This window comes from Musca autumnalis, unplaced genomic scaffold, assembly GCF_047663935.1.
Source record: "Musca autumnalis isolate F117 unplaced genomic scaffold, ASM4766393v1 scaffold_3, whole genome shotgun sequence".
Lineage (NCBI taxonomy): Eukaryota > Metazoa > Arthropoda > Insecta > Diptera > Muscidae > Musca > Musca autumnalis.
The window spans coordinates 94,946,700-94,970,950 of NW_027411866.1; the positions used below are offsets into that span (position 1 = coordinate 94,946,700).

The 24,251-nt window shown below is 36.8% G+C and overlaps 1 protein-coding gene across 1 annotated transcript in view; it reads left to right on the top strand.

Moving 5' to 3' along the window:
* Positions 1 to 951: 951 nt before the first annotated feature.
* Positions 952 to 24,251, top strand: part of hang (hangover) — a 37,625-nt gene continuing 14,325 nt past the window's right edge. The window contains exons 1-4 of the mRNA XM_073972805.1: positions 952 to 1,667; positions 19,051 to 19,350; positions 21,773 to 21,919; positions 21,994 to 23,098. Of these exons, the coding sequence (XP_073828906.1) occupies positions 1,503 to 1,667; positions 19,051 to 19,350; positions 21,773 to 21,919; positions 21,994 to 23,098 (1,717 nt within the window). The 5' untranslated portion in view covers positions 952 to 1,502. The remainder of the gene's footprint in view (positions 1,668 to 19,050; positions 19,351 to 21,772; positions 21,920 to 21,993; positions 23,099 to 24,251) is intronic.

Here is a 24,251-nt window from a genome sequence, read left to right on the forward strand (position 1 = left end):
TTGTTATGGCTTAATCTGTCAAAACCGTGTTGACATTCAGAGTTGATATTTATTATTAATCAAAAAATTCAACTCTGTTTTGTTTTCATTTCAACATTTCGTTCTTCTTCTTTGTATACTCATCCGTTATCATTCATCAAAACAATTTTGACGTTTTAAGCCATAGCGACAGGGTTGTATTTTTTTTTGGCGATTCTCATACCTGGCCTACCTATGAATTATTGTACCATGTGATAGCTGATACGTTAATTTTGATATTTCCGCTGAAGTTTTTGCAATTTCCGCAATTTTTCGTTCCCGTATTTTTTAAGAAATTTGTATGGGGAAGCAATTTTTGACAATTCGCATTTCTTTCTAACATTACCATTAAAAAAGTACGGGAACACAATGACAAATAGCATTGTAACAAAGTAATTTAATATTTTTTCACATTGTTTACAAATTTTGATATTAAAATTTTTTGTTGCAGCAATTAACCATATACTTTTTTTATTCTGACACGTGTACTGTGATTTCGATGTTGATTTCGCTGAAATCACGAAATGAGATGATTTAATTTTTGTTAAATTTTGCTTGATTTTGCGCGAAATCACGAAACGCCTTCTAAATCACGAAACGACGCCGAATGTAAACCAAACATTAGTATGACCAAGGCATTACTCATTCGTTTCGCTCGTTGAACTCCTTATTCATCGACGTGAACCAATTGAGAAATTCTGTATATTTTCTATAATTATTCTTTGTAATCCTTATAATAACATATTTATTAGTGATAGTAATTTACAAAATATTTAACTGCATTTGTCCTTCTTCTATCTTACTAAAAGGAACGTTCGAATTTTTTATATTTAAAACCGAGGTATATTTATAAATATAAATAGACCTTGTTTAAAAACGCAGAATGTAACGGATGACAACTCGTAGAAACAGTTGCAACTTTTTGTACTTTTTGAGTAGAGTTGTTTTGTTTTTACTAACACAGATTACAACACTGAATTTGTGTTGATGAGATGAAGGAGAGTGGAAACTGAGAAAATATGCACAATCCATTCCGGCAAAAACCAGACGCACAGTTTCTTGAAATCCCGTTGCGAGCAGTCGTGGATTGTTCCTCCGTGTAGCTATCGAGGACAAGTGGAATACACACATCAAAAATGTAGAAGAAAAAAATGCACAAAATTTTTGCAAGAAAAAAATTTGAGAACAAAGTTTAACACAAATTAGTGAATAAAAAAAACTAAGGTGTTTGCAAAAAGCAGACGAAGAGAAAAAACAAAAACATTTTGCAATAATTGAAAGAGAAAGTGAAAACAAAATAAAAAAGATTAAATATCAAACAGACAAAACGACGAATACATAATACTTGGAATAAGGAACAATCATCATTTTTTTCTTGATTGTGTGGAAAGAGCAGTTCTACCACCTCCACAGCCATTAAGATTCATATAAAGAGTCATTTCTTTTGTGTGTGGAAGTGTGGAACGACATAGGACAAATTCAAAATGTCGGATGAACGTCCGCAGCAACAGCAGCAGAACCAACAGAGGAGACACAACTGCTGTCGGTTATGTTTAGCTCCAGACAACGAATGTATATCGATTTTAAACAGTTATGCAGCCGACAAGGAGCCTTTGGCAAGCAAAATCCATAGCTGTGTATCCATTAAGGTAAGTTGGAATAGTATACGACCACACCCGTCCAATTTTCACGTGGACTGGGTACATTGCTGCTGCTACTGCTGCCGAATACCAAAACCAGACACGAGTGTGCCGAGTGACTGGGCAAACGTTTATGATAATTATACTCCAAAGTGAGGTTAGGTTGGATTTTGCATGTAGTCATCATCACCATCTGCCTCCGCCGTTGTCGTCGTTGTTGGCTCATATAATTGCCAGACCCACATTATTTTGCCCTCGTTTGACGTGTGCATCATTCGCCACATTTTGTCTCATTGCCATCGCCATTGAACGGTGATGGTGCCTGTGTAGTGGTAATCAATAGTAGTCGACAGGCAATCAGTCGTCATCACCACTACTCTTGAGTCAAGCAAATAACCAGTCCATTCGTTAATTTTATCGGTGGCTAGATGTGGCCGATTGACAGACTTGTCATTCACAAGCTAGACATCGATTGTCTTGGAAAAGTTCACTTGGCCATTGTTTCATGGTCTCCCTGCATTACTAGACGAATCATTTGGAAATCCTTGGATATACATTGTGTTACCAATTCATTGTGATTACACAACATTTTCTTGGTACTCTTGGGTTCATGAGACCACCACCACAACCACCACCAACTGTTATTGTGAACACACATTCCTATTTGGACAAAAGCAACTCTGTGCCTCATTTCTGTGTATGCCTATGGAAAGAATCGATTCCACAGTATCATATATGTGTGCGTTTGCCCTTGCTATCTCTTCTCATTCCATAGGAACACAAACACGCGTTATGTATTCATTGGACCTGGAATCCATGCGTTTACCAAAGTGGTGTGGTCGTTGTTGTCATCATCATAATTTCTGTCGACATCACCTTAGTCACATTGGTGTAGCTTTGCCTTTTGCCAAAGCACCAAACCAGTGGAGAATATATACGCAGTAGCTGGCAGAGCTATAGCTTCAATTGCGAAGTGGTTGTGTATCATTGTATTGGTGGTGGTTGTGGTTGTTATTAGCACAGCAAGCAAAACAGCTCGGAAACGAGTGACGAACTGCTTCTTACCTAAGCACGTTTACGTTTTGTGTTGGACTTTTGTTGTTGGTTTTCGTATGGTTGTTTCGAGCAACTGCTTGACTGCTAGTATTCCACGTCCATGTTATCTCATGGTGAACTGAACCTCAATGTAGATATTACTATTCTTTGCTTTGGCTCTGGTTGGTTGCTTGGTTGTTTGTTATTTTGTTTGTTTTCATACTTCGTCGTCAGATGCCCTTTAATGCTCTAATTTTCTTCCATTTTATTTTCACTTACTTAATTATCGTTTCTTTTGTTTTGATTTTTCCATTCGTTTAAAGAGGTAACGTGAAGCTGCTGATGTGACATGTTAGTGGTACCGCACTATAATCGTGAAATAATTTTTTTTTGGTGGCGCTCAAATTATTTGGACAAGAATATATGTTCCATAAAATGACTATAACGTCCAATTGCTGTGTCTTATATTGTATGCTCAAAAGGCTGTAACTATCAGATTTTGGATATGTTTTAACTATTCTACTGTTGCTATCTATGACCACATGCCTTCGATTACAAGTTCCAAGGTGTGGTTACAAGTGTTATGGCTTCCATATGCAGGTGGTTCGTTTGAGGTTATGTTGATGAATTAATCTTGCTATCACATAAACTCGTCGAGGAATAAAATTGATAGTGTGGTGAAATGTTTCAGCGATATTTTTAAAATATATTATAGGAATAAAACCTACTGACATGTTGAATTAGGAAATAATATTTAAATACATTCTATGTGCAGGAAAGTCATTCAGTCAAGTGTGTCTTTCATGGAATAGCGTACGCAAAATATTGCCTACATATCACCAGAATATATTTTTTAAGATTTTGTACCTCTTTTGAAAAGTAATGTACTCTGCATGTGGACTTAAACCATGTGTTAAGCTGTTTGAATTTGACATCTATGTATGTATGATAAAAACTTGGGTGACAGATGTTACATGCATCTTTTCTTCCTTGGTTGATGCAGATGCCAGCGTCACAATGTGTAGCTTTCATCTCTGTGCATCTAGTTTTTTAGCTGTTTCTTCCCCACGTTCTTTCGGCAGTTTCTGTTTGTAACTTTGCCCTTTGGTGTCACATACCTTAGTGCACATTGGCCTGTTGGCTGCCACTGCCAGATGTTGTCTTTGCAGCATTTGGTTTTGTTGTTTATCCTTTATCCAGTTTCTTTTAATTCGTTCTACCAAAAAACGAGCTCTTGTTTGGTTTACCACTTATCAAGTCAAATTCGTCTTGGGAACTTGATAATAATAATAATAAGTATATCCAAACAAACATAAAACTTTGAGTACTTAATATGCCCTTATAGGCGGTCTGGGCCTTGCTAATACTAATGGGAACAGGTTATTTTAGGATTACATCTTTTCTATTTTCTGTGTTGCTGTTGTTTTAGTGGCACAGCCCACGGGATTATAGGAGAGGTCTTCGATAACGGATTGACCCGGAATCACACAACAGCCGTGTTTTGGCCTGTCACCTTGGTAAACATCTGGATCAGACCATCTCCCCATAATTGTCTCCATCAGCAGACCGCCCAATTTCATCACCTCTGAACGCTGCACTTTCATCAGTCTTGGGAACGCTAATTGGCCTAGTTTCAGAGGGTTTACTAATTACCGCTTTGGAGATCTGCCCAACCCTTCTGATGTACGGTTAGCATAATGAACGTTTCGATACATAATCACTGCTAAAGACGCTCGCCATATACGTGCTGGTCGAATACACGAAGTGAGACCAAACTTCCAAGCTGATTAGCAAAAGAGCGTGACGAGCTTTGTCGTGCAAACCCCCGTGACCCCCACAGACAGGGAGCTGACACTGGAAGTTAACAGGTTGGTTGGTGAGCATAAGCGGAACAAGTGGTTATATCATCTGAAGAGTTGCAACATTGAATTCGGAATAAGTGAATTGTGGACAACTGTTAAGTCACTCTCGAACTCTGAAAAGATGGGAAGGTAGGACCTCATTCACGTTTGGCTACGTTACGAGGATCCGGGAGTGACAGGGCGAAGAGAAGAGTACTACGTATCATTAGATCTCTTCCTGCCAAGGATGAATAACCACAATCTACAATGGATGATATTGCGAATATCATCAGGAACTCCAAATCCTCTAAAGCGTTGGGCCCTGATGGAATCTCCATGATAATGCTGAAACAGCAGGAAAATTGTAGGCAGGGTGGTCCCGCTATTGAAGCCAGCAAAGATACCAGCAAATGTGAATCGTACAGACCGATTTCGCTTTTGTCGCCCATAGCAAAGACCCTTGAGGCTTTAGTCCTCCCCAGGTATCCAGTTGCATGGGTTGCAGTACAACAACAGCGCTGCACGCCATATTCACACATATTAGACGAGGACTCAACCAGAGCAGGTGATAGAACAGTGATGGTGGGTGGCACTTGAATCGAAGGCTTTGACACTGTCAAGCACTCCACGCTGTTAGTGGACATTGGGCAGACCATCCTTCGGCCGAATTTGAAACGTTGGATAATCAATTATATGTGTGGTTGGCAGGCTTACGTGGAATTAAGGAACAATAAGTCCAAGCCCCGTAGAATGAAACAGGGAGGTCCGCAAGACGGGGCGATATCGCCGTAACTGTTTAAGCTCTACCTCTCCTGTATTCCACCGCCTGCAGGCGACATTGAGATCGTGACGTATGCGAACAATTTAATTTAAAGGTTGAACTCCCATTTGATGATCTCACCACCATTTTCCACGCGAGGAATAGGCAAATATCCGCCACAATCGACGGTAACCATGTTCACATGCGGTGAGCACTGAGTTGAATGTCATGGTCGATAGTTGCGGAATTCCGACCCCAAGATTTTAGTGGTCACATTCGACAGCATGTTCACGTCGTCCGCGCATGCTACAGATATCTGCGACAAGGGGAGATGTAAGAACAAGGTTCTCAAAAAGCACTTGGGGTGCAGATAAAGAAACCTTGTTGACCACATATAATACGGTAGGTCGGTCTGTGGTATGCTATGTGGCGCTAGTATGGTCCGCGAATACAAGTGCAACGCAATGGAAAAATATTCATACCTGTCAAAACGCCAACCTGGGAATTGCAACCGGGTGCCTTCCATATTTTCAGTGGACCATCTACATGAGCAGACAAATATTCTTCCAGTACAGCAATACAATGACATGCTCGGGTTGCAGTACCTGCTCGGGTGTTACCGTGAGAGCCTAATCACCATATGGTGGATAAGACCCACCCACCCAGACATGTCCGGAATGATCTTCATGACCTAGAAAGGGAGATCCAACGTTACAAAGGAGGATCCATAGAACAATAATCCTATCAAGAAGGTTTAAATGATATTCACACAGATAAAGTCGCAGATGTCATAAACAAATTCCTTTAGGGCAAGGATCGATGACATAGTGCAAAACATCTGCCCAGCATGCGCGACACAGGTCCGCATGGCAACTGCCCAGCCAAGCCTACTCAACCAACTTCAGTAGTAACAAATCATTAAAGCAGCCACATTCTTAGAGCTGGAGACAGACCCAGATTAAGTAGAAAGAAAAGTAGAAAGAGTAGAAAAACGAACTTACAAACATATCATATATTATTACAACAACATTTTTTCCGATCGGCTGATTCTTCTATTCTATGCTATTTATACTTAAAAAAAAAAAAAAAACAATGAAAAATTTCGATTTTTTGGTTCTCCCCTTAATATCACAATTCTTAACAGTGAATGTTTGAATGAGGAGTGTTTGGAAATGTGTGGAAAAGTGTTTGGTATATTGTATGTTGGTCTTGTTTAGGTGAAGAAGTGTGAAACCATGTCATGGATGAAAACATAGCAGTGTGGTAGAAAAGAACAAAAAATAAAACTGCAAAAACAGCCGAATCCAGTGTTGGAGTTTGGCAAACAAGGGGCCGCAGCCCTGGTTGTAACACCATACGTTCAAGTATTTTGATGTCGGTATTTTATTTATGGCGTTACCGAGGTAATTGAAGTCGGTCGGTGAGTACCTCATCCACTACTTCTTGGCTACTTTCAGTAGGTTAACAGCAGTCCTGCCCCACTTTGGTCATGTTATGAACTCTCAAAACCGGCATTTGTAATTGGATCTAGCGATTTTTTACTGGAGACTTTGTAATACCAAAATCATACCAGAATGCGCTCTTCCAATCATCATTCCTCTATCACTATCCCGGACAATGTACCTGCTCATAAATGTTGTTGTTTTATTGTAAAAAAAATCGAAATTCATTCCGGCTCGTGTAAATCTCGAGTTTCTCACGCCCACGTTTGTTTTTTGTTTGTTTATGAAACATGACTCATATTTTTGAGCTAATGACAATTGTTTCATTTTATTAACCTATAACAAATACTGGGAATTTATGACTCAAGGAACACGTATCTTTTCTCTTTAAGCAGCTCGGTAATATTTAAGAAAGTTTAAGAAATTCCACACACTTTTATGTAACTTTTAAATTATTTATGCTACCGAATTTCCCCTCCCTTCTTATATGCTCTGTAAATACAATCCTTCATTGATTGATTTACCGTTCAATTGTTACGTACCATTTAAGATAATTATAAGGAAGCTGTAACAAACGTCACACAGCCTATAATGATTTAATTAAAATAATATTACAACTCAATTATGCATTGTTCGCGGCTAACATACTTTTCCTAGCAGCAGCAACGCCACTAATTGTTTTGGGAATACAATTTTTGTGAACAATTACATTGAGTTTTTGTTTTTGGCTCAAATACATTAAAATCAATTATAATAAAACTTCTTAAGTTATTGACTCTTTCTCAAACCTATCAAAATTTATCATTTCCACAATGACCACCGCCACCCACTGAATCCTGCACACATAATGGTCCTAGAAAAATAATCGCCATTAATAACTACAGATTTCAATGTGGAAAACAATAAAGAAACCTTTTGTAAAATTTCCTCACACCTTATGTTGCAGCTGTAACTTTAATATCTGCAACAACAGCAGCAGCAGTAGCCATATTAACGTCCGTCAGCAGCAAGTAAAATCAGCACTTTCTTAAGCATAATTTTCCCTTTGGACACTGGCAACCCGCCGACGACAACAGGGTATCATTATGAAATATCTTCCTCTTTTGGCCAATGATGAGAGAAGGAAGATGTCGTCGGGTTTTAGGGTTTGGGGTAAGGTGAATAAACCGTTTGTTGTTGGTAACCATCAAAATTGAACTGTAGCAACAACAACAACACAAAGTATATACGCATATTTATGCACACACTTTTGCACAAAGGTACATACCCACATACAAACATTTAGGCACAATTGCTTTATGTACAACATGGATTGTTGGTGTTGTTGTTGTTAGGTGTACAGTATATGTTCATGTTTATGTATATCCTGTCTTATCCTGTAAAATTGTGTGCAGCATCCTCATATAGCCCCTTGTGTACAATCAAACATACATCAATAATGCTTCATTTAATACATGACCAACATGTACCACAACAACAACAACGCCACTTCTCTGTCTGAATGCCTCAATGCATTTCAATGTGTTGTTGTGTATTGTTGTTTGCTGCCTATCCAGTCATCCACCTCCCCTCATCCCTCCTACACTTAAATTGCCTCCCATTATTATTATTTTATTTTCAAAAGAATTCCGAATCCTTAAAGAATTTGAGGAGTTAAACATTGTATGAGGAAATTACCTCGATCATAAAATGGTTACTCCATTTGGGTGATATAAGTTTTTTCTTATCATAAAATTTATCAAACAAGTTTCTATTTATTTTCGTGAACTTTGGTTGATTGGAAAATAGTTTTAGTTTTATATAGTTTTATCGTCAGACCACAAATCAGAACACCGGACTAAAAATACTCTGCAGAAGAATACACTATTGAAAATTAGCAATGTGTGTCTCGAAAAAGTTAGGCATAGACTTACAGTGAATATGGAATAGGTTTGGTAAAGCATAAGAGTTGGCTTATCGTTTGACTTGACGACAATGATCTCCAATTCATTGCCAATATGAGTTATGGTAATGAAATAGAATTTCCTTTTAATCGGTAAGTCCGAACGGTGTGTCGAACATAGTAATGGGAAGTTTTATATAACTAGGGGCCATTATTATATGTGTTCTTTTACTATTGGATGGATTTTAAAACGCAAAATAAACCAGTTTGGAGGAATTAAAAATATAATTTATAATAAATCTGTTTGGTAAATCCAAACTATAACAAAAGAAGACTTATAATAATGGGGGTAGGAGTATTATTTATTTCCAGTTGTAGGAATGTGCTTCTGCGATGGGTTGTAACCACAAAGCTACTGGTCTTAGATGAGTCGCAAGGTGTCTCCAATCCTTTCCCCAAAAGGAATTTTGACGACTGCCCACCGAGAGTAGTTGAGCCAAATCTACTCTGGTTTTGTCGTGGCAGATGACGCTTCTCTGCTGCTGTTCTCCGTGGACCGCATTCACAAGATAGTTGTTTATAGCATCTGCGACTAGGTCTGTGTGGATGTTATTTAAACTTCCTTAATAGGCTTGTTGATCTAGAGAGTTCCCTCTTGTAACGTTGTGCGTCTCTTTCTAGATCATGAAGATCCCCCTGGCATACCTGGGTGGGGGTCCTATCTGCCATATAGTGATAAGGATGGCTCTCACGGTAACACCCTAGCATTTACTGGAACGAAAGCATGCCATTGCTTTGCTGTACTGAAAGATCCTTTGTCTCCTCATGCAGATGGTTCTTTGTAGACACCTTGGCATCTTGTTTGCAGTTCTCAGGGCGGTATTCTGACAGGTTTTAATGTCTCTCCATAGCGTTGCTCTTACATTCGCGGACCAAACTGGTGCCGCATAGCTCATCACTAGACAGCGGAATCCTATGCAAATGCATATATGGTTAGGATGGTCGTAGAGAAAATCTGATTAGACAGAAACTAGTTTTATTACAAAATAAAACGAATTAGGCCCAGAAATTTTTGCATATTTTGCATATTCTGCATATCGTGCATATTTTGACATATTTGTACATATCTGCATAAAATGACCATATGCAAAACCATATGCAAAAATATATTCAAGGATTTGTGGTCTAAATACCCCACCGAAAAGGCTGAAATTTGGTATTAAGTCTTCGTTAGGGGTATACAACTTTACAACTGAAATCTATCCGCATAGGTCCACGTCTTCATATAGCCCCCATAGAACGGTACCTACCGATATTCGGTATTTTGAAAGTTGTAGCCTCAATATCCCACCGAAATGACTGAAAATTGGTATTTAGTCTTCGTTGGGGTTATAAAACACTCCACCTGAAATTTGTCGGCATAGATCCACGTCTTCATATAGCCCCCATAGAACAGTACCTCGCAAATTCCCAAATTTTGAAGGTTGTGGCCTCAATATCCCACCGAAGTGACTGAAATTTAGTATTTAGTTTTCATTGGTGGTATAAAACTTCGCAACTGAAATTTCTCGGTATAGGTTCAGGTCTTCATATAGCCCCCATAGAACGGTACCTCCGGGTTTCTGGTATTTTGAAGGTTGTGGCCTCAATATCCCACCGAAATGACTGAAATTTGACATTTTGTCTTCGCTGTGGGTATAAAACTTTCCACCTGAAATTTGTCGGTATAGGTCCACGTCTTCATTAAGCCCCCATAGACGGGACCTCCGGATTTCTTGTATTTTGAAGGTTGTGCCCTTAATATCCCTCCGAAATGGCTGAAATTTGTTATTAAGTCTTCCTTGGGGGTAAAAAACTTTCCACCTAAAATTTGTAGGTTTAGGTTCAGACCTTCATATAGCCCCTATAGAACGATAGCTCTATATTGTCGGTATTTTGAAGGTTGTGGCTGTGGTTATACATTTCTCTATTTTATTGACTTGTCTGAAGAGAATTTTAAACAGAAAAATTGTACACACAAAAATTTTTTTACCTATTATTGAAATATTTGTTGCATAAGAAAATATGTAAAATGCATAAATTTTGCATATGCAAAAATTTATGCATTTTGTATAATTTTGCATATGTCATATGTTTCGATTGCAATGTAATCAGAAGCCAAAAATATGCCCAATCCCAAAATGTGACATGAATCGGACCAAAAATAGGTGTTGCATAAAATTCCGCTGTCTATTCATCACAGAGCGACCTATTGCGTTATATATTGTCAACAAGGTTTCTTTATCCGCACCCCAAGTGCTGCCGGCTAGTGACTTGAGGACCCTGTTCCTACATGTCGGCTTGTAGCAGATAGCTGTGGCATGCGCGGACAAGGTGAACATGCTGTCGATTGTGACCCCTAGTAGTTGGTGGTCGGAATTCAGCTACCATCGACCATGACACTCAACTCTGCGTGCATGTGAAAAAGTTGGTAAGATCAGTCAAATAGGAGTTTAGCCTTCACAAATGGCATCAGGGAAGGTACTTGATGCCAAGATACGTTACGATCTCAATGCCGTCTAGAAAAAGGTAGAATATAAACAGTTCCATACATATCACCCCACCTTGGGGAACTCCCTGTTTCACTCTACGGGGCTTGGACTTCTTGTTCCTGAATTCTACGTACGACTTGGCCAGGGGGTTGTCTGCTCGATGTTCTCGAACACCTTTAGGAGCTTGACAATATTATAAGCTTTTGATAAGTTAAGCGTCGGCTTGCTCTGGTTGAGTCCTCGACAAATGTGTGTGGAGATGGCGTGCAGCGCTTACGGAATCCATGCTGATGATCGGCAACTAGATAGCTATTTCTGACGTTGGAGAGGACTAAGGCCTCCTTCCAGACTTCGGGAACAATGGCTAGCGACAGTTCTCAACCTTTAGTGAGATACTCCACTCCCGGCACATCCAGCTGTTTTAGCATTACCATGGAGATTCCATCAGGGCCCAACACTTTGGATGATTCAGCGTTCCTGATGGCATTCGCAACATCATCCATTGTAAACTGTCGTTGTTCATCTTCGGCAGGAAAAGATCTGATGCGACGTAGTACTTTTTCTCTTTGCCCTGTAACTCCCGGGGTGCTCGACGAAGGTTGATTGAAATAACTTGCGCACCTCTTCGGGTCAGTCAACGTAACGTCCCCAAACGTGACTGAGGTCCTATCTTCGAGAGTGACTTAACCGTTGCCAACAATTCACTTATTCCGCCTCTAAAATTGCAACTCTTCAGATGATTTAACTACTTGTTCCGCTTATGCTCACCTTTATACATTTGAAGTACTCACTTTTCACAACTCAAACAGCAAATAATATCGATATACACTTTTATACAAATTTTTTCCCACTCCACTAATTCGCAAAATCGATGTACTAAGTACTACAGACTTGGGTACCTGTAAACACCATATGATTACTATTTACTTCTAAACAAAAGTAAATCCACGTTTATTACATCCAAAGAAACTGTACAAATTTATTTTAGAACGATAAATTACGTTAAATATGAAAATATTTAAGCATTATAAAAGTGATTTTATTTATTATTGTCTTTTTAGGACGAAGGCCATTATTTATGAAAGTTTTTAATTAATTAATTGGATTAATCGAGCTAATATGGCCTAAGGAGTTTTGTATTGAAAAATGAATTCTAGCGAAATACCACACACTCAACCATTACGCTACGATCGTTTCGCCTGGTGGTTTTAAGCCAGGCTCATCAGGCGTATTTGAATGCTAATGGCTGGAAGACAAAGGCTGATTTTGATAACTTCTATTTATACAAACATTTTTACAATTTTGTAATTATGAAGTATTTATGGAAGTCTTTTTCTTTATCAAGTCACCCTAGTGTCTTGTCTAGGAATCATTTTCTCAATACATACACATATACAATCGAAGGGGGGTTTCCTTCATGAATTGTAATGCCTTCAGTTTTTTTGAAGTTTTGGATATCATGTCGACTAGTTTTGTTGATATGATACATTGGCATCATGTCGACTAGTTTGTTGATATGATACATTGGCAGTGGCTTAGAACGCTGAGATCTCGACAACATTGTCTGTTTGTTGGAGAGGACCCAGGTTCAAACCTCAGCCGTGGCAGCCGGGCTCTGCTGTGAAGATTTTTATTTATTATTGTCTTTTTAGGACGAAGGCCATTATTTATGAAAGTTTTTAATTAATTAATTGGATTAATCGAGCTAATATGGCCTAAGGAGTTTTGTATTGAAAAATGAATTCTAGCGAAATACCACACACTCAACCATTACGCTACGATCGTTTCGCCTGGTGGTTTTAAGCCAGGCTCATATTTAATAAAATAAGAACAAAAATGCATATTTCCAACAATTATCGGGTTTGAACCTTCATATGGACAAAACTACTTGACAAATCAACATTTCAAATTCCTTCAAATTGAAATGTTTACTATCAATTCTTATCAATAAATTCGGTCTTGATACTGTGCGACGGGTTGCCAGCTGATGCCATTTGCCAGACCAGGTGCACGATGGTTAATCTGGCGAACTGTGACACTCTCCGCTGATCCTGTAGGGGCGTCCTCATTGACCGTGCAAAATGTAGAGCTATCAATCTGCTCAACTAGTGCTTCCGACACCTTTGGTCGCTTCCGAGTTCCGAATACCGTAACTCATGATGAGCATTAAAGACCCCCAAGGCCAGAGAGGCGGGGGTTATGACCTTCGAATTGTATTGCAAAAAGGATGTGTTTTCATTGATTGGAACAGCAAAAGCTGGTGTTAAGTGCTGCATTTGCGGCTGCTGTTGTTGGGTGGTCTGGGGGAGTCTCGTATTCAGATGACGACGACTCCTGGGGGCTTTGCTCACGCAGGAACATAGTCCGTCTCTTACAACCGGCGCGGACCAAAATAATCCAGAGCAGGCCTTCCAGATACGCCTCTCCATTCAATACGGGTATCGGGAAGTGAGGAAGTTAGAGTTTACAAGGGAACAGTAGAATTGGCACTAAGTACATATTTGTTCTCATTTTGCAACCCATACCATCTATGTCCACACATATCTAAAAATTATTTTGCGAAATGTTTGTGTCACTTGGAGTAATGACAAATAAATGCCCAGGCTTTGAAGGCATTTGATTGTTGTGCCTACCTCCATGTTTACTGTAGTACGTATGTACATCTGTTTGACTTCATAAATATCTACATTTGAACGCACACACGCCATTATGTAGATGCACAACAAAGGACGATTTGCGTACATACATATGTAAGTATGTAGTTATTGTACATAACAGTCATATAATCATTTACTCTCCAAAGCTCGAACGGAAAATAATTAGATATTTTATCTTGGAACGAGTGGGGACCATTTATATAAATTAAATATTTAATATCAATTTTAATTTTAGAAGTTTTGTATTAAAATTTTAGACGTAAATTTATATATAATGATGTGTGTATATTTGCATTGCAATTTTTATCTTATATGATTTTAAGAAGTATGTATAAGGATACAAGCAAGGGCGGATGGACATCTTATGTGGCTTTTGAATTCATTTTGTTTTTAAATTAATTTGATTATGGAAACATACACATAAATAATGAAAATGTCAAGTTATCCGGATAAGCTCATATTTTTCACAGGGGGAAAATATGCCAGAAAATGAAAATTGAAAAATGAATAATCAAATAAGCCACCGAAAGTTGTCAACACAATAGTTATATCCTCAGCCTCTATGTTTTTTTTTTTTTTGCAAAAATTGGTTTTTGATTTCCTTTATTTTTTACTGTGTTGATGCTGCTCTTCAGCAAAACATTTCGGTTTATTTTCAGATTTTTGACTAATCGTTCCAGAGATATCGCGTCTTGGAAAAGATTAATTCTGTAAAAACTATATGCCAATAAATACTCGTAACTTCTTTAATATAGGTCCAAATAGAAAAAATCTTTTTTGTATTCAGTTTTACAAAATAGTCAGGCTTAATTTTTATATTCTTTTTTCTCAGCTATCTAATAAAATATAGACAAAAAATTGCACAGTGGGCTTGGGTTTAATATTTAAAATCATATTTTTGTCTTCGCTTTTCTTGATTTTTTTTTTTGTATTAAACTACGATTAGTTACAAAAATTTTAAGCCCTATTTGGTAGTGGAACAATCAGTGATCAATCAATCATTGATTAAAATTGATTTTAAATATTAAATCGCCAAAACTCCACCCAAGCCCACTGTGCAAAAAAAAATATTTTTTATTAGATAGCTGATAAAAAAAAAACAAAAAACACATTTTTTTCCTTTTTGGACCAATATTAAAGAAGTTACGAGATTTTCCTTGCATATAGTTTTTATAGAATTCGTCTTTTTCAAGGCGCTATATCTCTGGAATCGTTAGTCAAGATTTCTAAAAATATACTGAAATGATTTGCTGAGGAGCAGCATCAACGCAACAAAAATAAAGGAAATCAAAAACCACTTTTTGCAAAAGTGCCCGATTTCACTCAGATTTCCCCATATATACTTTGGATATGAACAAAAAAATTTGAAGATGGGCCATATCGGTCCACTCCCTCGGGTACCATCCCCACAAAAGTTCAAAGTTCGAAGGTACTAATCGATTTGGTCTATACTTTGCACATCGTAATATTTCTACCAGCAAACAGGTTATTCTCGAGGCTCCTTTTACCGCGGTTCGAGTTTTTTCAGGGGCAACTCCATACTTTCTGAGAAATTGGCAAGACAGATGTAAAAACCGGCTGACTTCTGAAACGTCAGTTGCTTTGTATTCAAGCATGACAACTTTTGCTTGAATTTGGAGTTATTTCATATATCCTAGAGTAAGTAAAATAGATGCGAGAAGGAAATAAGCGATTTCTTTATTGTCGATAGTTTTAATTCAGAAATCTACTGCTATAATTTGATAGCACTTTTTAAATTTGATTTTATTTGAATAGTTGTCAATACCGAAATATGTATTTGTTGATATATACGTATGTATGTAGCATTTTAAGTAGTCACCTTAGGTGCTTGTTACAATCAGCATTATAATACGGACGTACATAAGTACATCTTTCAGGATGTATAATAATTAAGGATAATTCAAATGGGTGGGGTGATTTGTAAGATGTATTCATATTACTCCATACTGCAATAGCCCCCATAAATTAAACCCATATATATATGTACAGTAAAGAACACGCACACACTTGCCCACTTATTTATGGTACAAATACAATGCAAAGCCCTAAGATAATGAGATGCCAGTAGCCAGTTTCTTTGTGTATGAGTGCAAGAAATGTGCAAACACTTTTAGACACACGCATACACATATATATTTATGATATATGTACTTTAAAGTACCAACTTTAATTATAATTTTCCAATTGCATTTTACCAATAAAATGCATTTAGGATTTTACGAATATTGGTAAAAGGGTAGGCAATGTGTAGTTATTTACATTGTGTATGCACTAAATACATATGTATATGTGTAAACGGTTATTCTAATCACAGATAATATAAGTTATTGTGAGGATTTTATTTAGAAAGAAAAGCAATAATATCAATATTTATTGCTTTGGTCAGAATATTAGAAGCCATAAATGTACTGTGACAACAATTATAGCCCAGAGAGGAGTCCTATACTAGATTTTGTTATGGAATTCATCATTACACATGGCTTATACAGGTTGCTCTGAGGCTTATAAAGGTTCCTGTCCCAAATTCTTCTCGGCGTGTTGCGAGACAATAATCGCAACAAGATAGATCACAAATGTGTGAGTATATGATGGGGAAGCTCTCCGTCAGACGTCAGAAACGAAAGAGGTGCTGATATTGGCAGTGACCACACGAGCTCATTATAAATTGAAATGCCAAGAAGGACACACAAGCACATCCAGAAATGCACTAGCCATGACAATACTCAAAAAGTTACCATTAAACCAACACCAACCCACTTGGAACCCAATTTCTCAAAGGTGTGAACTTTAGATGCAGTTGATCAGCAACAATATCACAAGAGACAGCAGTATCAACGATCTGCAAAACAAGTCGATAAAGCTGCAAGTAAAAATAAAAGAAAGTTCCTAGAAGATCTTGCAAAAACAGGCGAGCTAGACAGAATGACATGGGAAAGTCACACACACCGGACATTAAATAGTCACACAATTCCAAGCAGTAAACTTTAATGGTAGACACTAATGAACAAGACTTCAAATAAATAAATAAATAAATAAATAAATAAATAAATAAATAAATAAATAAATAAATAAATAAATAAATAAATAAATAAATAAATAAATAAATAAATAAATAAATAAATAAATAAATAAATAAATAAATAAATAAATAAATAAATAAATAAATAAATAAATAAATAAATCAATAAATAAATAAATAAATAAATAAATAAATAAATAAATAAATAAATAAATAAATAAATAAATAAATAAATAAATAAATAAATAAATAAATAAATAAATAAATAAATAAATAAATAAATAAATAAATAAATAAATAAATAAATAAATAAATAATAAAATAAAATAAATAATGAAATAACAAGTAAAAAAGTATCGGTCGGCTTTGCCAACAGAGATAAACCCTCAGGCTGTGTAAATTGAAACTTTCATCTATGGACAGAACGAGTACCGGCTACACAACAATATTATGTATTTTGGGGGGTTAGAAATTGTGTGGACCTTTTTGGACGTTATGAACTTGCGGAAATATGAAATTGGATAAAAAAGTAGTTGCAAAAAAAAATCCATGCGATTCGCAAGCAGACCTTAAACTGCACTTTTCCGAAATTTCATGTGGGAGGCACCTGAAGAAGGAGTGTCCAATATTCGAACCTGATCTTTGTCAGTTAGAAATAGCAGAAAGTGCAAAAAATGACAAATAGTGCTGAAAATTTTAAACTTTTGTGGGGGAGGTACCCGAGGGAATAGACCGATATGGACCATTTTCGAACTTGATTTCAATATGTACAAAATATTATGAGTGCCAAATTTTGATCCGAATCGGTTGATCCGTTTGACTGTTATCTTGCGCTTCTGCCAGCCAGACAGACGGGTGGACATTGCTAATTCGACACCAAATCGTCATTAACGGATATCCTACAAACATACTTAGGATCTAAAGCTATTTCGATGAGGCACATTTCGGTCGCATGAAAGTTTATATACCGTATTTAGCTTAAAGGCTGAGGGTATAACATGGAATATTTTAGGCCAACTCCAAGACTTAGATTATTATCTTCTCTTTCACAAGATATCCAACATGCAGTCAAAATTATATAATCTAGAGAGACTGGGTCGCTATGTTGGACTTGAGATTAACAACAAGAAAACTAAGGTCATGAGAATTAACACCAGTACAGAAAACATCATGCTATAGAAGGCCAAGTAATTAAATATACCGATATCTTCTGCTATCTAGGAAGAACTGTAGCAACGGACTGTCGTGAAGAAAAATACATAATCAACAGATTAAACAAAGTGAGATGCAATTTCGGACGAAAGCCAAACCTAAAATATTCAAAGACTTGAGGGCAGTCTGAATAAAGATATATAGTCACTAGTCCTGTCGATTGAAATAAATTGTGTTGTACTTACATCTTCCTCGATAAGTAGCAACGTTTGTACACATCTAATTTTCCACATGGCCAATGTGGACAGTTAAAAGGTACATGTTTTGTGTATGCATCTCATGTGCAAATTTTATTTAATATTATTCTCCTTACATACATACATACATATGCACGACGTATATCCGCAATGAAATAAAGTCCACATATACAAACGGACATGACAAGAGGTCAATGGCATTCACATTTGTAATTACAAACAGGACTAAGATGCTGTATATGCTTAGCTAATTATTGAAAGACGTTTAAGAGTAGTAACTGGCAAAATTATCTTGGAATAATTTTGTACATAATTATATTTCAGAAGAATGTATTTAGGTTGTTTAGGGATGGAGATATCAAAACATAGAGTGGGAAGTGCATATTAAATGTGATCTAAAGAAAACAATATAAAACCAACAGGAATAATATTGTTGTTGATAGTTCAGTGGAAGAATGGTTCACTGCATCTTGTTTGTTTATGAAAACTATATGCTTTTATTAGGTGACACACAGCGGAGTTATTGTTTGTGTAATTGATATAAGATTGTCTTTTGTGTTATCTTTACAAAGAAAATTATTGGGAGGCATTTACACCACAGTCGAATATAGCATTCGGAATGTTTTGAGATTCTTTCCGTCAAGGCCTGTCCATTCTCAGTCTATTCAAAATTAGAACAATATAAGCCAACTTGAATCCCAAAATCACTTTCGGTCACTCTATTTTTTAGACCTAATCTAACCCAACCCATATTAAGTTATATTAATAGTTTTTCTTTCTTTACTCTCTTTGCAGATATCTTCTACGGATAATTTATCATTACGCATCTGCCACGCCTGCATAAGCTACCTAAATTCCTGGCAATCATTTAAAAATCGTTGTTTATCAGCACAAAATAAACAACGCTCCTGGCTAGATGGATCCACGTCGCCGCAGAAGACAAAATCAAATGTTGAACAATGCCATACAACATCATCATCAGCAGCAGATAATCACAGCGAAGATCATCAGCAACAAAAGGATGAACAATCATTGGCCTCCTCCATATTGGAGGGAATATCAACATTGAAAAAACGAAAATCATTAACAGTCTATGTGAGTCAAAAACACCAACAACAGGTGTCACAAAAAGATCCAACTACCACTACTCAAGCTAAGCATTCGCTACAAGCTCAATCACCATTACCATTGCCACTATTAACCACCACGTCTCCAAATATCAAACATCCTCCAGATCATTCAGCAGAATGTGCTGTTGCTGCTGTAACCACTGCTACCGCTACAGCAGCAGCGTCTACAATTAAGCCACTGCTAACAAAACGTCGTTATACTAGGCATAAACATTCATCTTCTCAGCGAAAAGTTGAAGCAACAAATTTGCATCGTTCACAATTAACACCCAAACAAATTCATTCACCTACTATTAATCCCCTAATTGTTCCGTCGCGTTGTAGCAGTGGCAATAGCAGCAAAATTAAACAATCCAAATATGGCAAGAAGCATGGACGGCAGCAACAGCAACAATCGTTTGTTATGCCGGCAGCACCTTCTTCTTCGTCGTTGTCTTCATCAATCGCAGCTGTTGCTGCCGCTGTAACTGCTACCGTAACTTCATGTTCGGCATCCATTATATCGGCTACTTCTGCTACTACTTGTTCCACCAGTACAAGCCCTCTTGCTTCGATCGCTAGTGACGTTACATCCATAACATCTGCTGTTGGTCTTGGTTTGGATGTTGATTGTTTGATTGCTGGTGGGGGGACTTCGGCGGCAACATCTTCGTCGGCATCTGCATCTGCCGCTTGTTCAAGCGCTGTCCAACAATTACGTTTGTTTAGACGATACTCATATAATGTAAAAGTATCGTACATAGCGTATCATGGTCTAAAAAACATAATAATTCGAATATTCATTATTATTTCGTTATGTTTTTTTTCCTTTAAATTTTTAGCTCATGTCTAGGATTGCAATGTACTGTGATAAATTGAAAACAAAAAAACGATGTTTGGCTCTATGTTTTGGATGGATGTTGTTGTTGGTATTCTAATATGCCAAAGATGAAATTCAAAATTTAAAATAATTGTTTTATTTTTTCTTTGAAATTTCGTTCTGTGATTTTCTTTGAAGCACATTTTTCACTTTGGGAACAAACTGTTGTTATCCATCTTCTTAAGAAATGGAACGTAATTGGACTTGCTTTCAAATTGGAACGTAATTTGACTTGCTTTAAAATTGCGTACAAAGTCTGAAACACTAAGCAATCAATTCTTTATTAGTCACTAATTATTGTTATAAGAGTACAGATTTCCCCTAAAAGGACGAGGAATCTGCAATTTTGACTTAAATTACGGCGTAAATTAAGGTCAAGTAAATCATTGTTGGCGGGAAATGCAACAACTAAACAAAACAGCAAATGCATAGAAAGGACACCACAAGTATTTCAAATATACCTACGTTGTGTAATTCAAATGCAATTGAAAATTGACACACAAGAATAAAAAATAAAAACAAACGTTTCAAAATATGGACGCAGGCGGTCAGTAATTAAAACTTTTATTTTTGGTTTTGTGTTGACGATCAAGACGATCTTGCTTATTCCCAATTTGGTTGATAAGTAGTGGTGGTAAATTATCGATTGTCGAGTTTGATAACATTTAATATCGATATCCTATTTTGGTATCGGGGTGGCTCAAACCTCGACAATAAGAACATCTTTGGATGCGATTAGCCTTTTAGCCATTTATAGTAAATACAATACGTACGACTCGGCCGTGGCCTCAAGAGGAATTTCACAAAGCCGTCCCTCAGAATACTTGTGAGTCTGAATTCATTTGCAACTTCGTTTTCCTTAATATGACATTATCCATTATTTAATGCAATAGAACTTAAGCGCCTTGACAGCTGTATGACTCAACAAACTGCACAATTTTCCGTTCTGCATTGCACTGTTCAGTATTGACTCTAGCCTGACTTGGTAAAGGCATTATCCTGAAAAGCACAACAGTTCCTATTCAGTTCTTACGACTGCGACTGCCAGATGCTGAACCCTTAACAATTTATTCCAGGTGATGTGGTCTCTTCCGTTTTGAAGTCGTATTAAATATAAGGACTGGTGCGATATAGTCGCTAACTAAAAAAATATTCATGGTTATGGTATTCATGACTTTACAACACCATCGCATGAACTTGAAAAAGATTTTCAGTACACATATATGATTAGAAAATTTCCCAGGCGATTAAAATTTCTTCTTCTTCTTCCCAATATTTTCTGATGATTTCCTTTATCAATCTTTGAAGATTCTGTTTGTCTCTTCCTGGCACCAAGTTTTGTTCTCAATACTTTGTAAAATGTGCTTCAAAATAAATTACATAGCATACTTTTTGGTGCAGTTTAGTGAAAATTTCGTGTATAGAACCTTCTTAGTGCATATTTAAACATTAGAATAAGTATTTTCAAACAATCATCCATTTAACTTTACTTTAATATTTCAATGGTGTGTTTTGTTTATCATTTCAGCCTCTACCCGCGGTACAAATCAAAGATGAACCAATGGATGCAGAAGATGAATACAATAATACAAAACAAAATGATGAATCAGATGAAATGGTTGATCCAACCATGTTTTTAGAACGTACAGCCGATGAGGGAGAAGAACCTATTATGGTATTTAAACAATGACAATCGAATCTTTTTCTTTTTAACACTCTCTCTTTTGTTTCATGCCATTTTTACCGCAGGATTCTTCTTCAGCTTATGATTATGATAATATAAGACCACCTGTTGATATTGCACCTTTACCAGCTGGCACTGTTATTCGCATGAGTACCAAAGAAGCCGCTTGTCGTGCTTGCAATTTAAAATTTTCTACCCGAGCCAATGCCAGAAGGCATGAGAAAAATTTACATCCACATCTCTTTGATACACTGGAAGAGAATGACACAACACTGAATAAACAAACAGCAGCATTAAATGCCTCATTGGAATTGCAAAGGGCAGTAGCGGCGGCCGTTGCTGCAGATGCCTGTAAATTGACAGGAAGTGGTGTTATAACACCACAAAAATATCGTCATGAAGTTGTTACGGCTTTCAATAATTCCTGTGAAGTTGGTTATGATTATGATAATCCAGAAAAATACCAACATTTACTAACGGACGAAAAAATTGTTTTCCTCCAACAAAACGATGAGTTCTTACGACAATATCAGGCAATGACTTGTCGTTGTTGTAATCGTTTCTATACAACATACAAGAACTTTATGGCTCATATGCGTAAAAAGTACCTTACATTACCGCGTAATTGTTGTTTCAATTGTTTAAAATTGAATGATTCCAAGGCCCTGTTTATATCGCATTTAAAGAAACGCAATTGCATAAATCTTCACAAGGTATTGCACAGTCTTATGTCGAAAAATGCCAACTTTGCTGCGGCAGTAAGTGCCACAGTGGCAGCAGCACCTGAAAAGCTGAGAGCCAAAGAATTATTGGTCAATAAAATGTATGAATGTCGACTATGTCCGAAAACATTCCGTCTGAAATTGGAATTTCGTACACATGTCTATGATGAACATGCTGACGCGCAACGTAAAGATATTGCAAATACACAGTGTAGTTTCTGTGGCATCGATATTGAAGATCCGGCGGAACGTAAACGTCATTATAATAATATGGATTGTATTGTTGTGTTACGTTGTGTTACATGTGACACGAAACATGAGACGCAACAGAAATTTATGGAACATGTTCAAGAGAAGCATATGGCAAATTTTGGTGAATCAACACAGTTTGGTATGACGAATGTGGATAATTCACCAGGAAAATCATCAAATGTGGGAGGAGTTGGTGGTAAGTTGTTGTTGTTAGTTTTGAAACGATAAATGTATTGAACTTAAATTGTATATTTTTTATGAGAGTTATGACCGTATATTATATTTTTATTTAATATAAAGTGCTTCCACCCGGCTGATTCGGTCAGATGTTTTTATGGAATAAATAAAACTAATTTATTTCATATTTAACTCAACGTATCTTTGGCCTTTTTCTAACTTCTTCATGAGTTTTTTTTTATTAGAAATCCTACGATAAAATTACATTGTTGTTCAAATGCATTTTTCAGATTATGATATTTGTTTATTAATTAGAATTTATTTTATTAGAAATACTTTATTGTGGAATATATTTGAATTGGCACTTAATTTGTAAAATGTAGAATTAGATATTTCACTTCTACAATACCACTTGACTCATCTCAACCAGCTGTCTCAGGTTTAGATTAAGGGACGCGCGACTGTAATAAATACAGCCTCTACACTCGGAGACCAAAGGTCCATTGTGTTCATCTTGTAAACAGCAGAAAAAATATAGAGAAGAAGAGTGGTATAAAATAGATAAATAAAGTTAGATGGTGAGTAGTAAGAAATAATACATTGGATTTCAACGAATTTACAATGTACGACTGAATTCAGCAAAACTCTAGTTGATATCTATATCTCCTGGCTACCTCACAATTAATGTAACAGAACTTAAGCGTCTTAAAGGCAGTCTGACTGATAACAAACTGACAATTTTCCGCTCTGCACTTACTACACTTCTCACTATTAACTCTAGAGCATTGAGTGTCTGACTTTGAAAAGGTATTATTTCCCGTGCACAAACTCATGGGTATTTTGTTGTTGTTTTACACACATAGCAATTGCGTTTTTTCAAAGTCTGGCCATCACTGCTCTAGAGCCTTCATTCAGTATAGGAAATATCTTCTCATCGAAAACACTAGATTTCCTACTCAGTTTATATGATTGTCGGATGTTGAGCTCTTCACAATATATTCCTGATCATGTGCCCTCTTCCGTTTTGAAGTCGTGTTAAACTTAGGTCTGGTGCGATATAGTCGCTAACTAACTGAAGAGACCCATAACCCTTTTCCCATAGCCATCTGAGGCTTTTTGAGAAAAGGACAATGACTGCGGGGAGATAGGTAAGAACCGGAGAGTCTGTATCT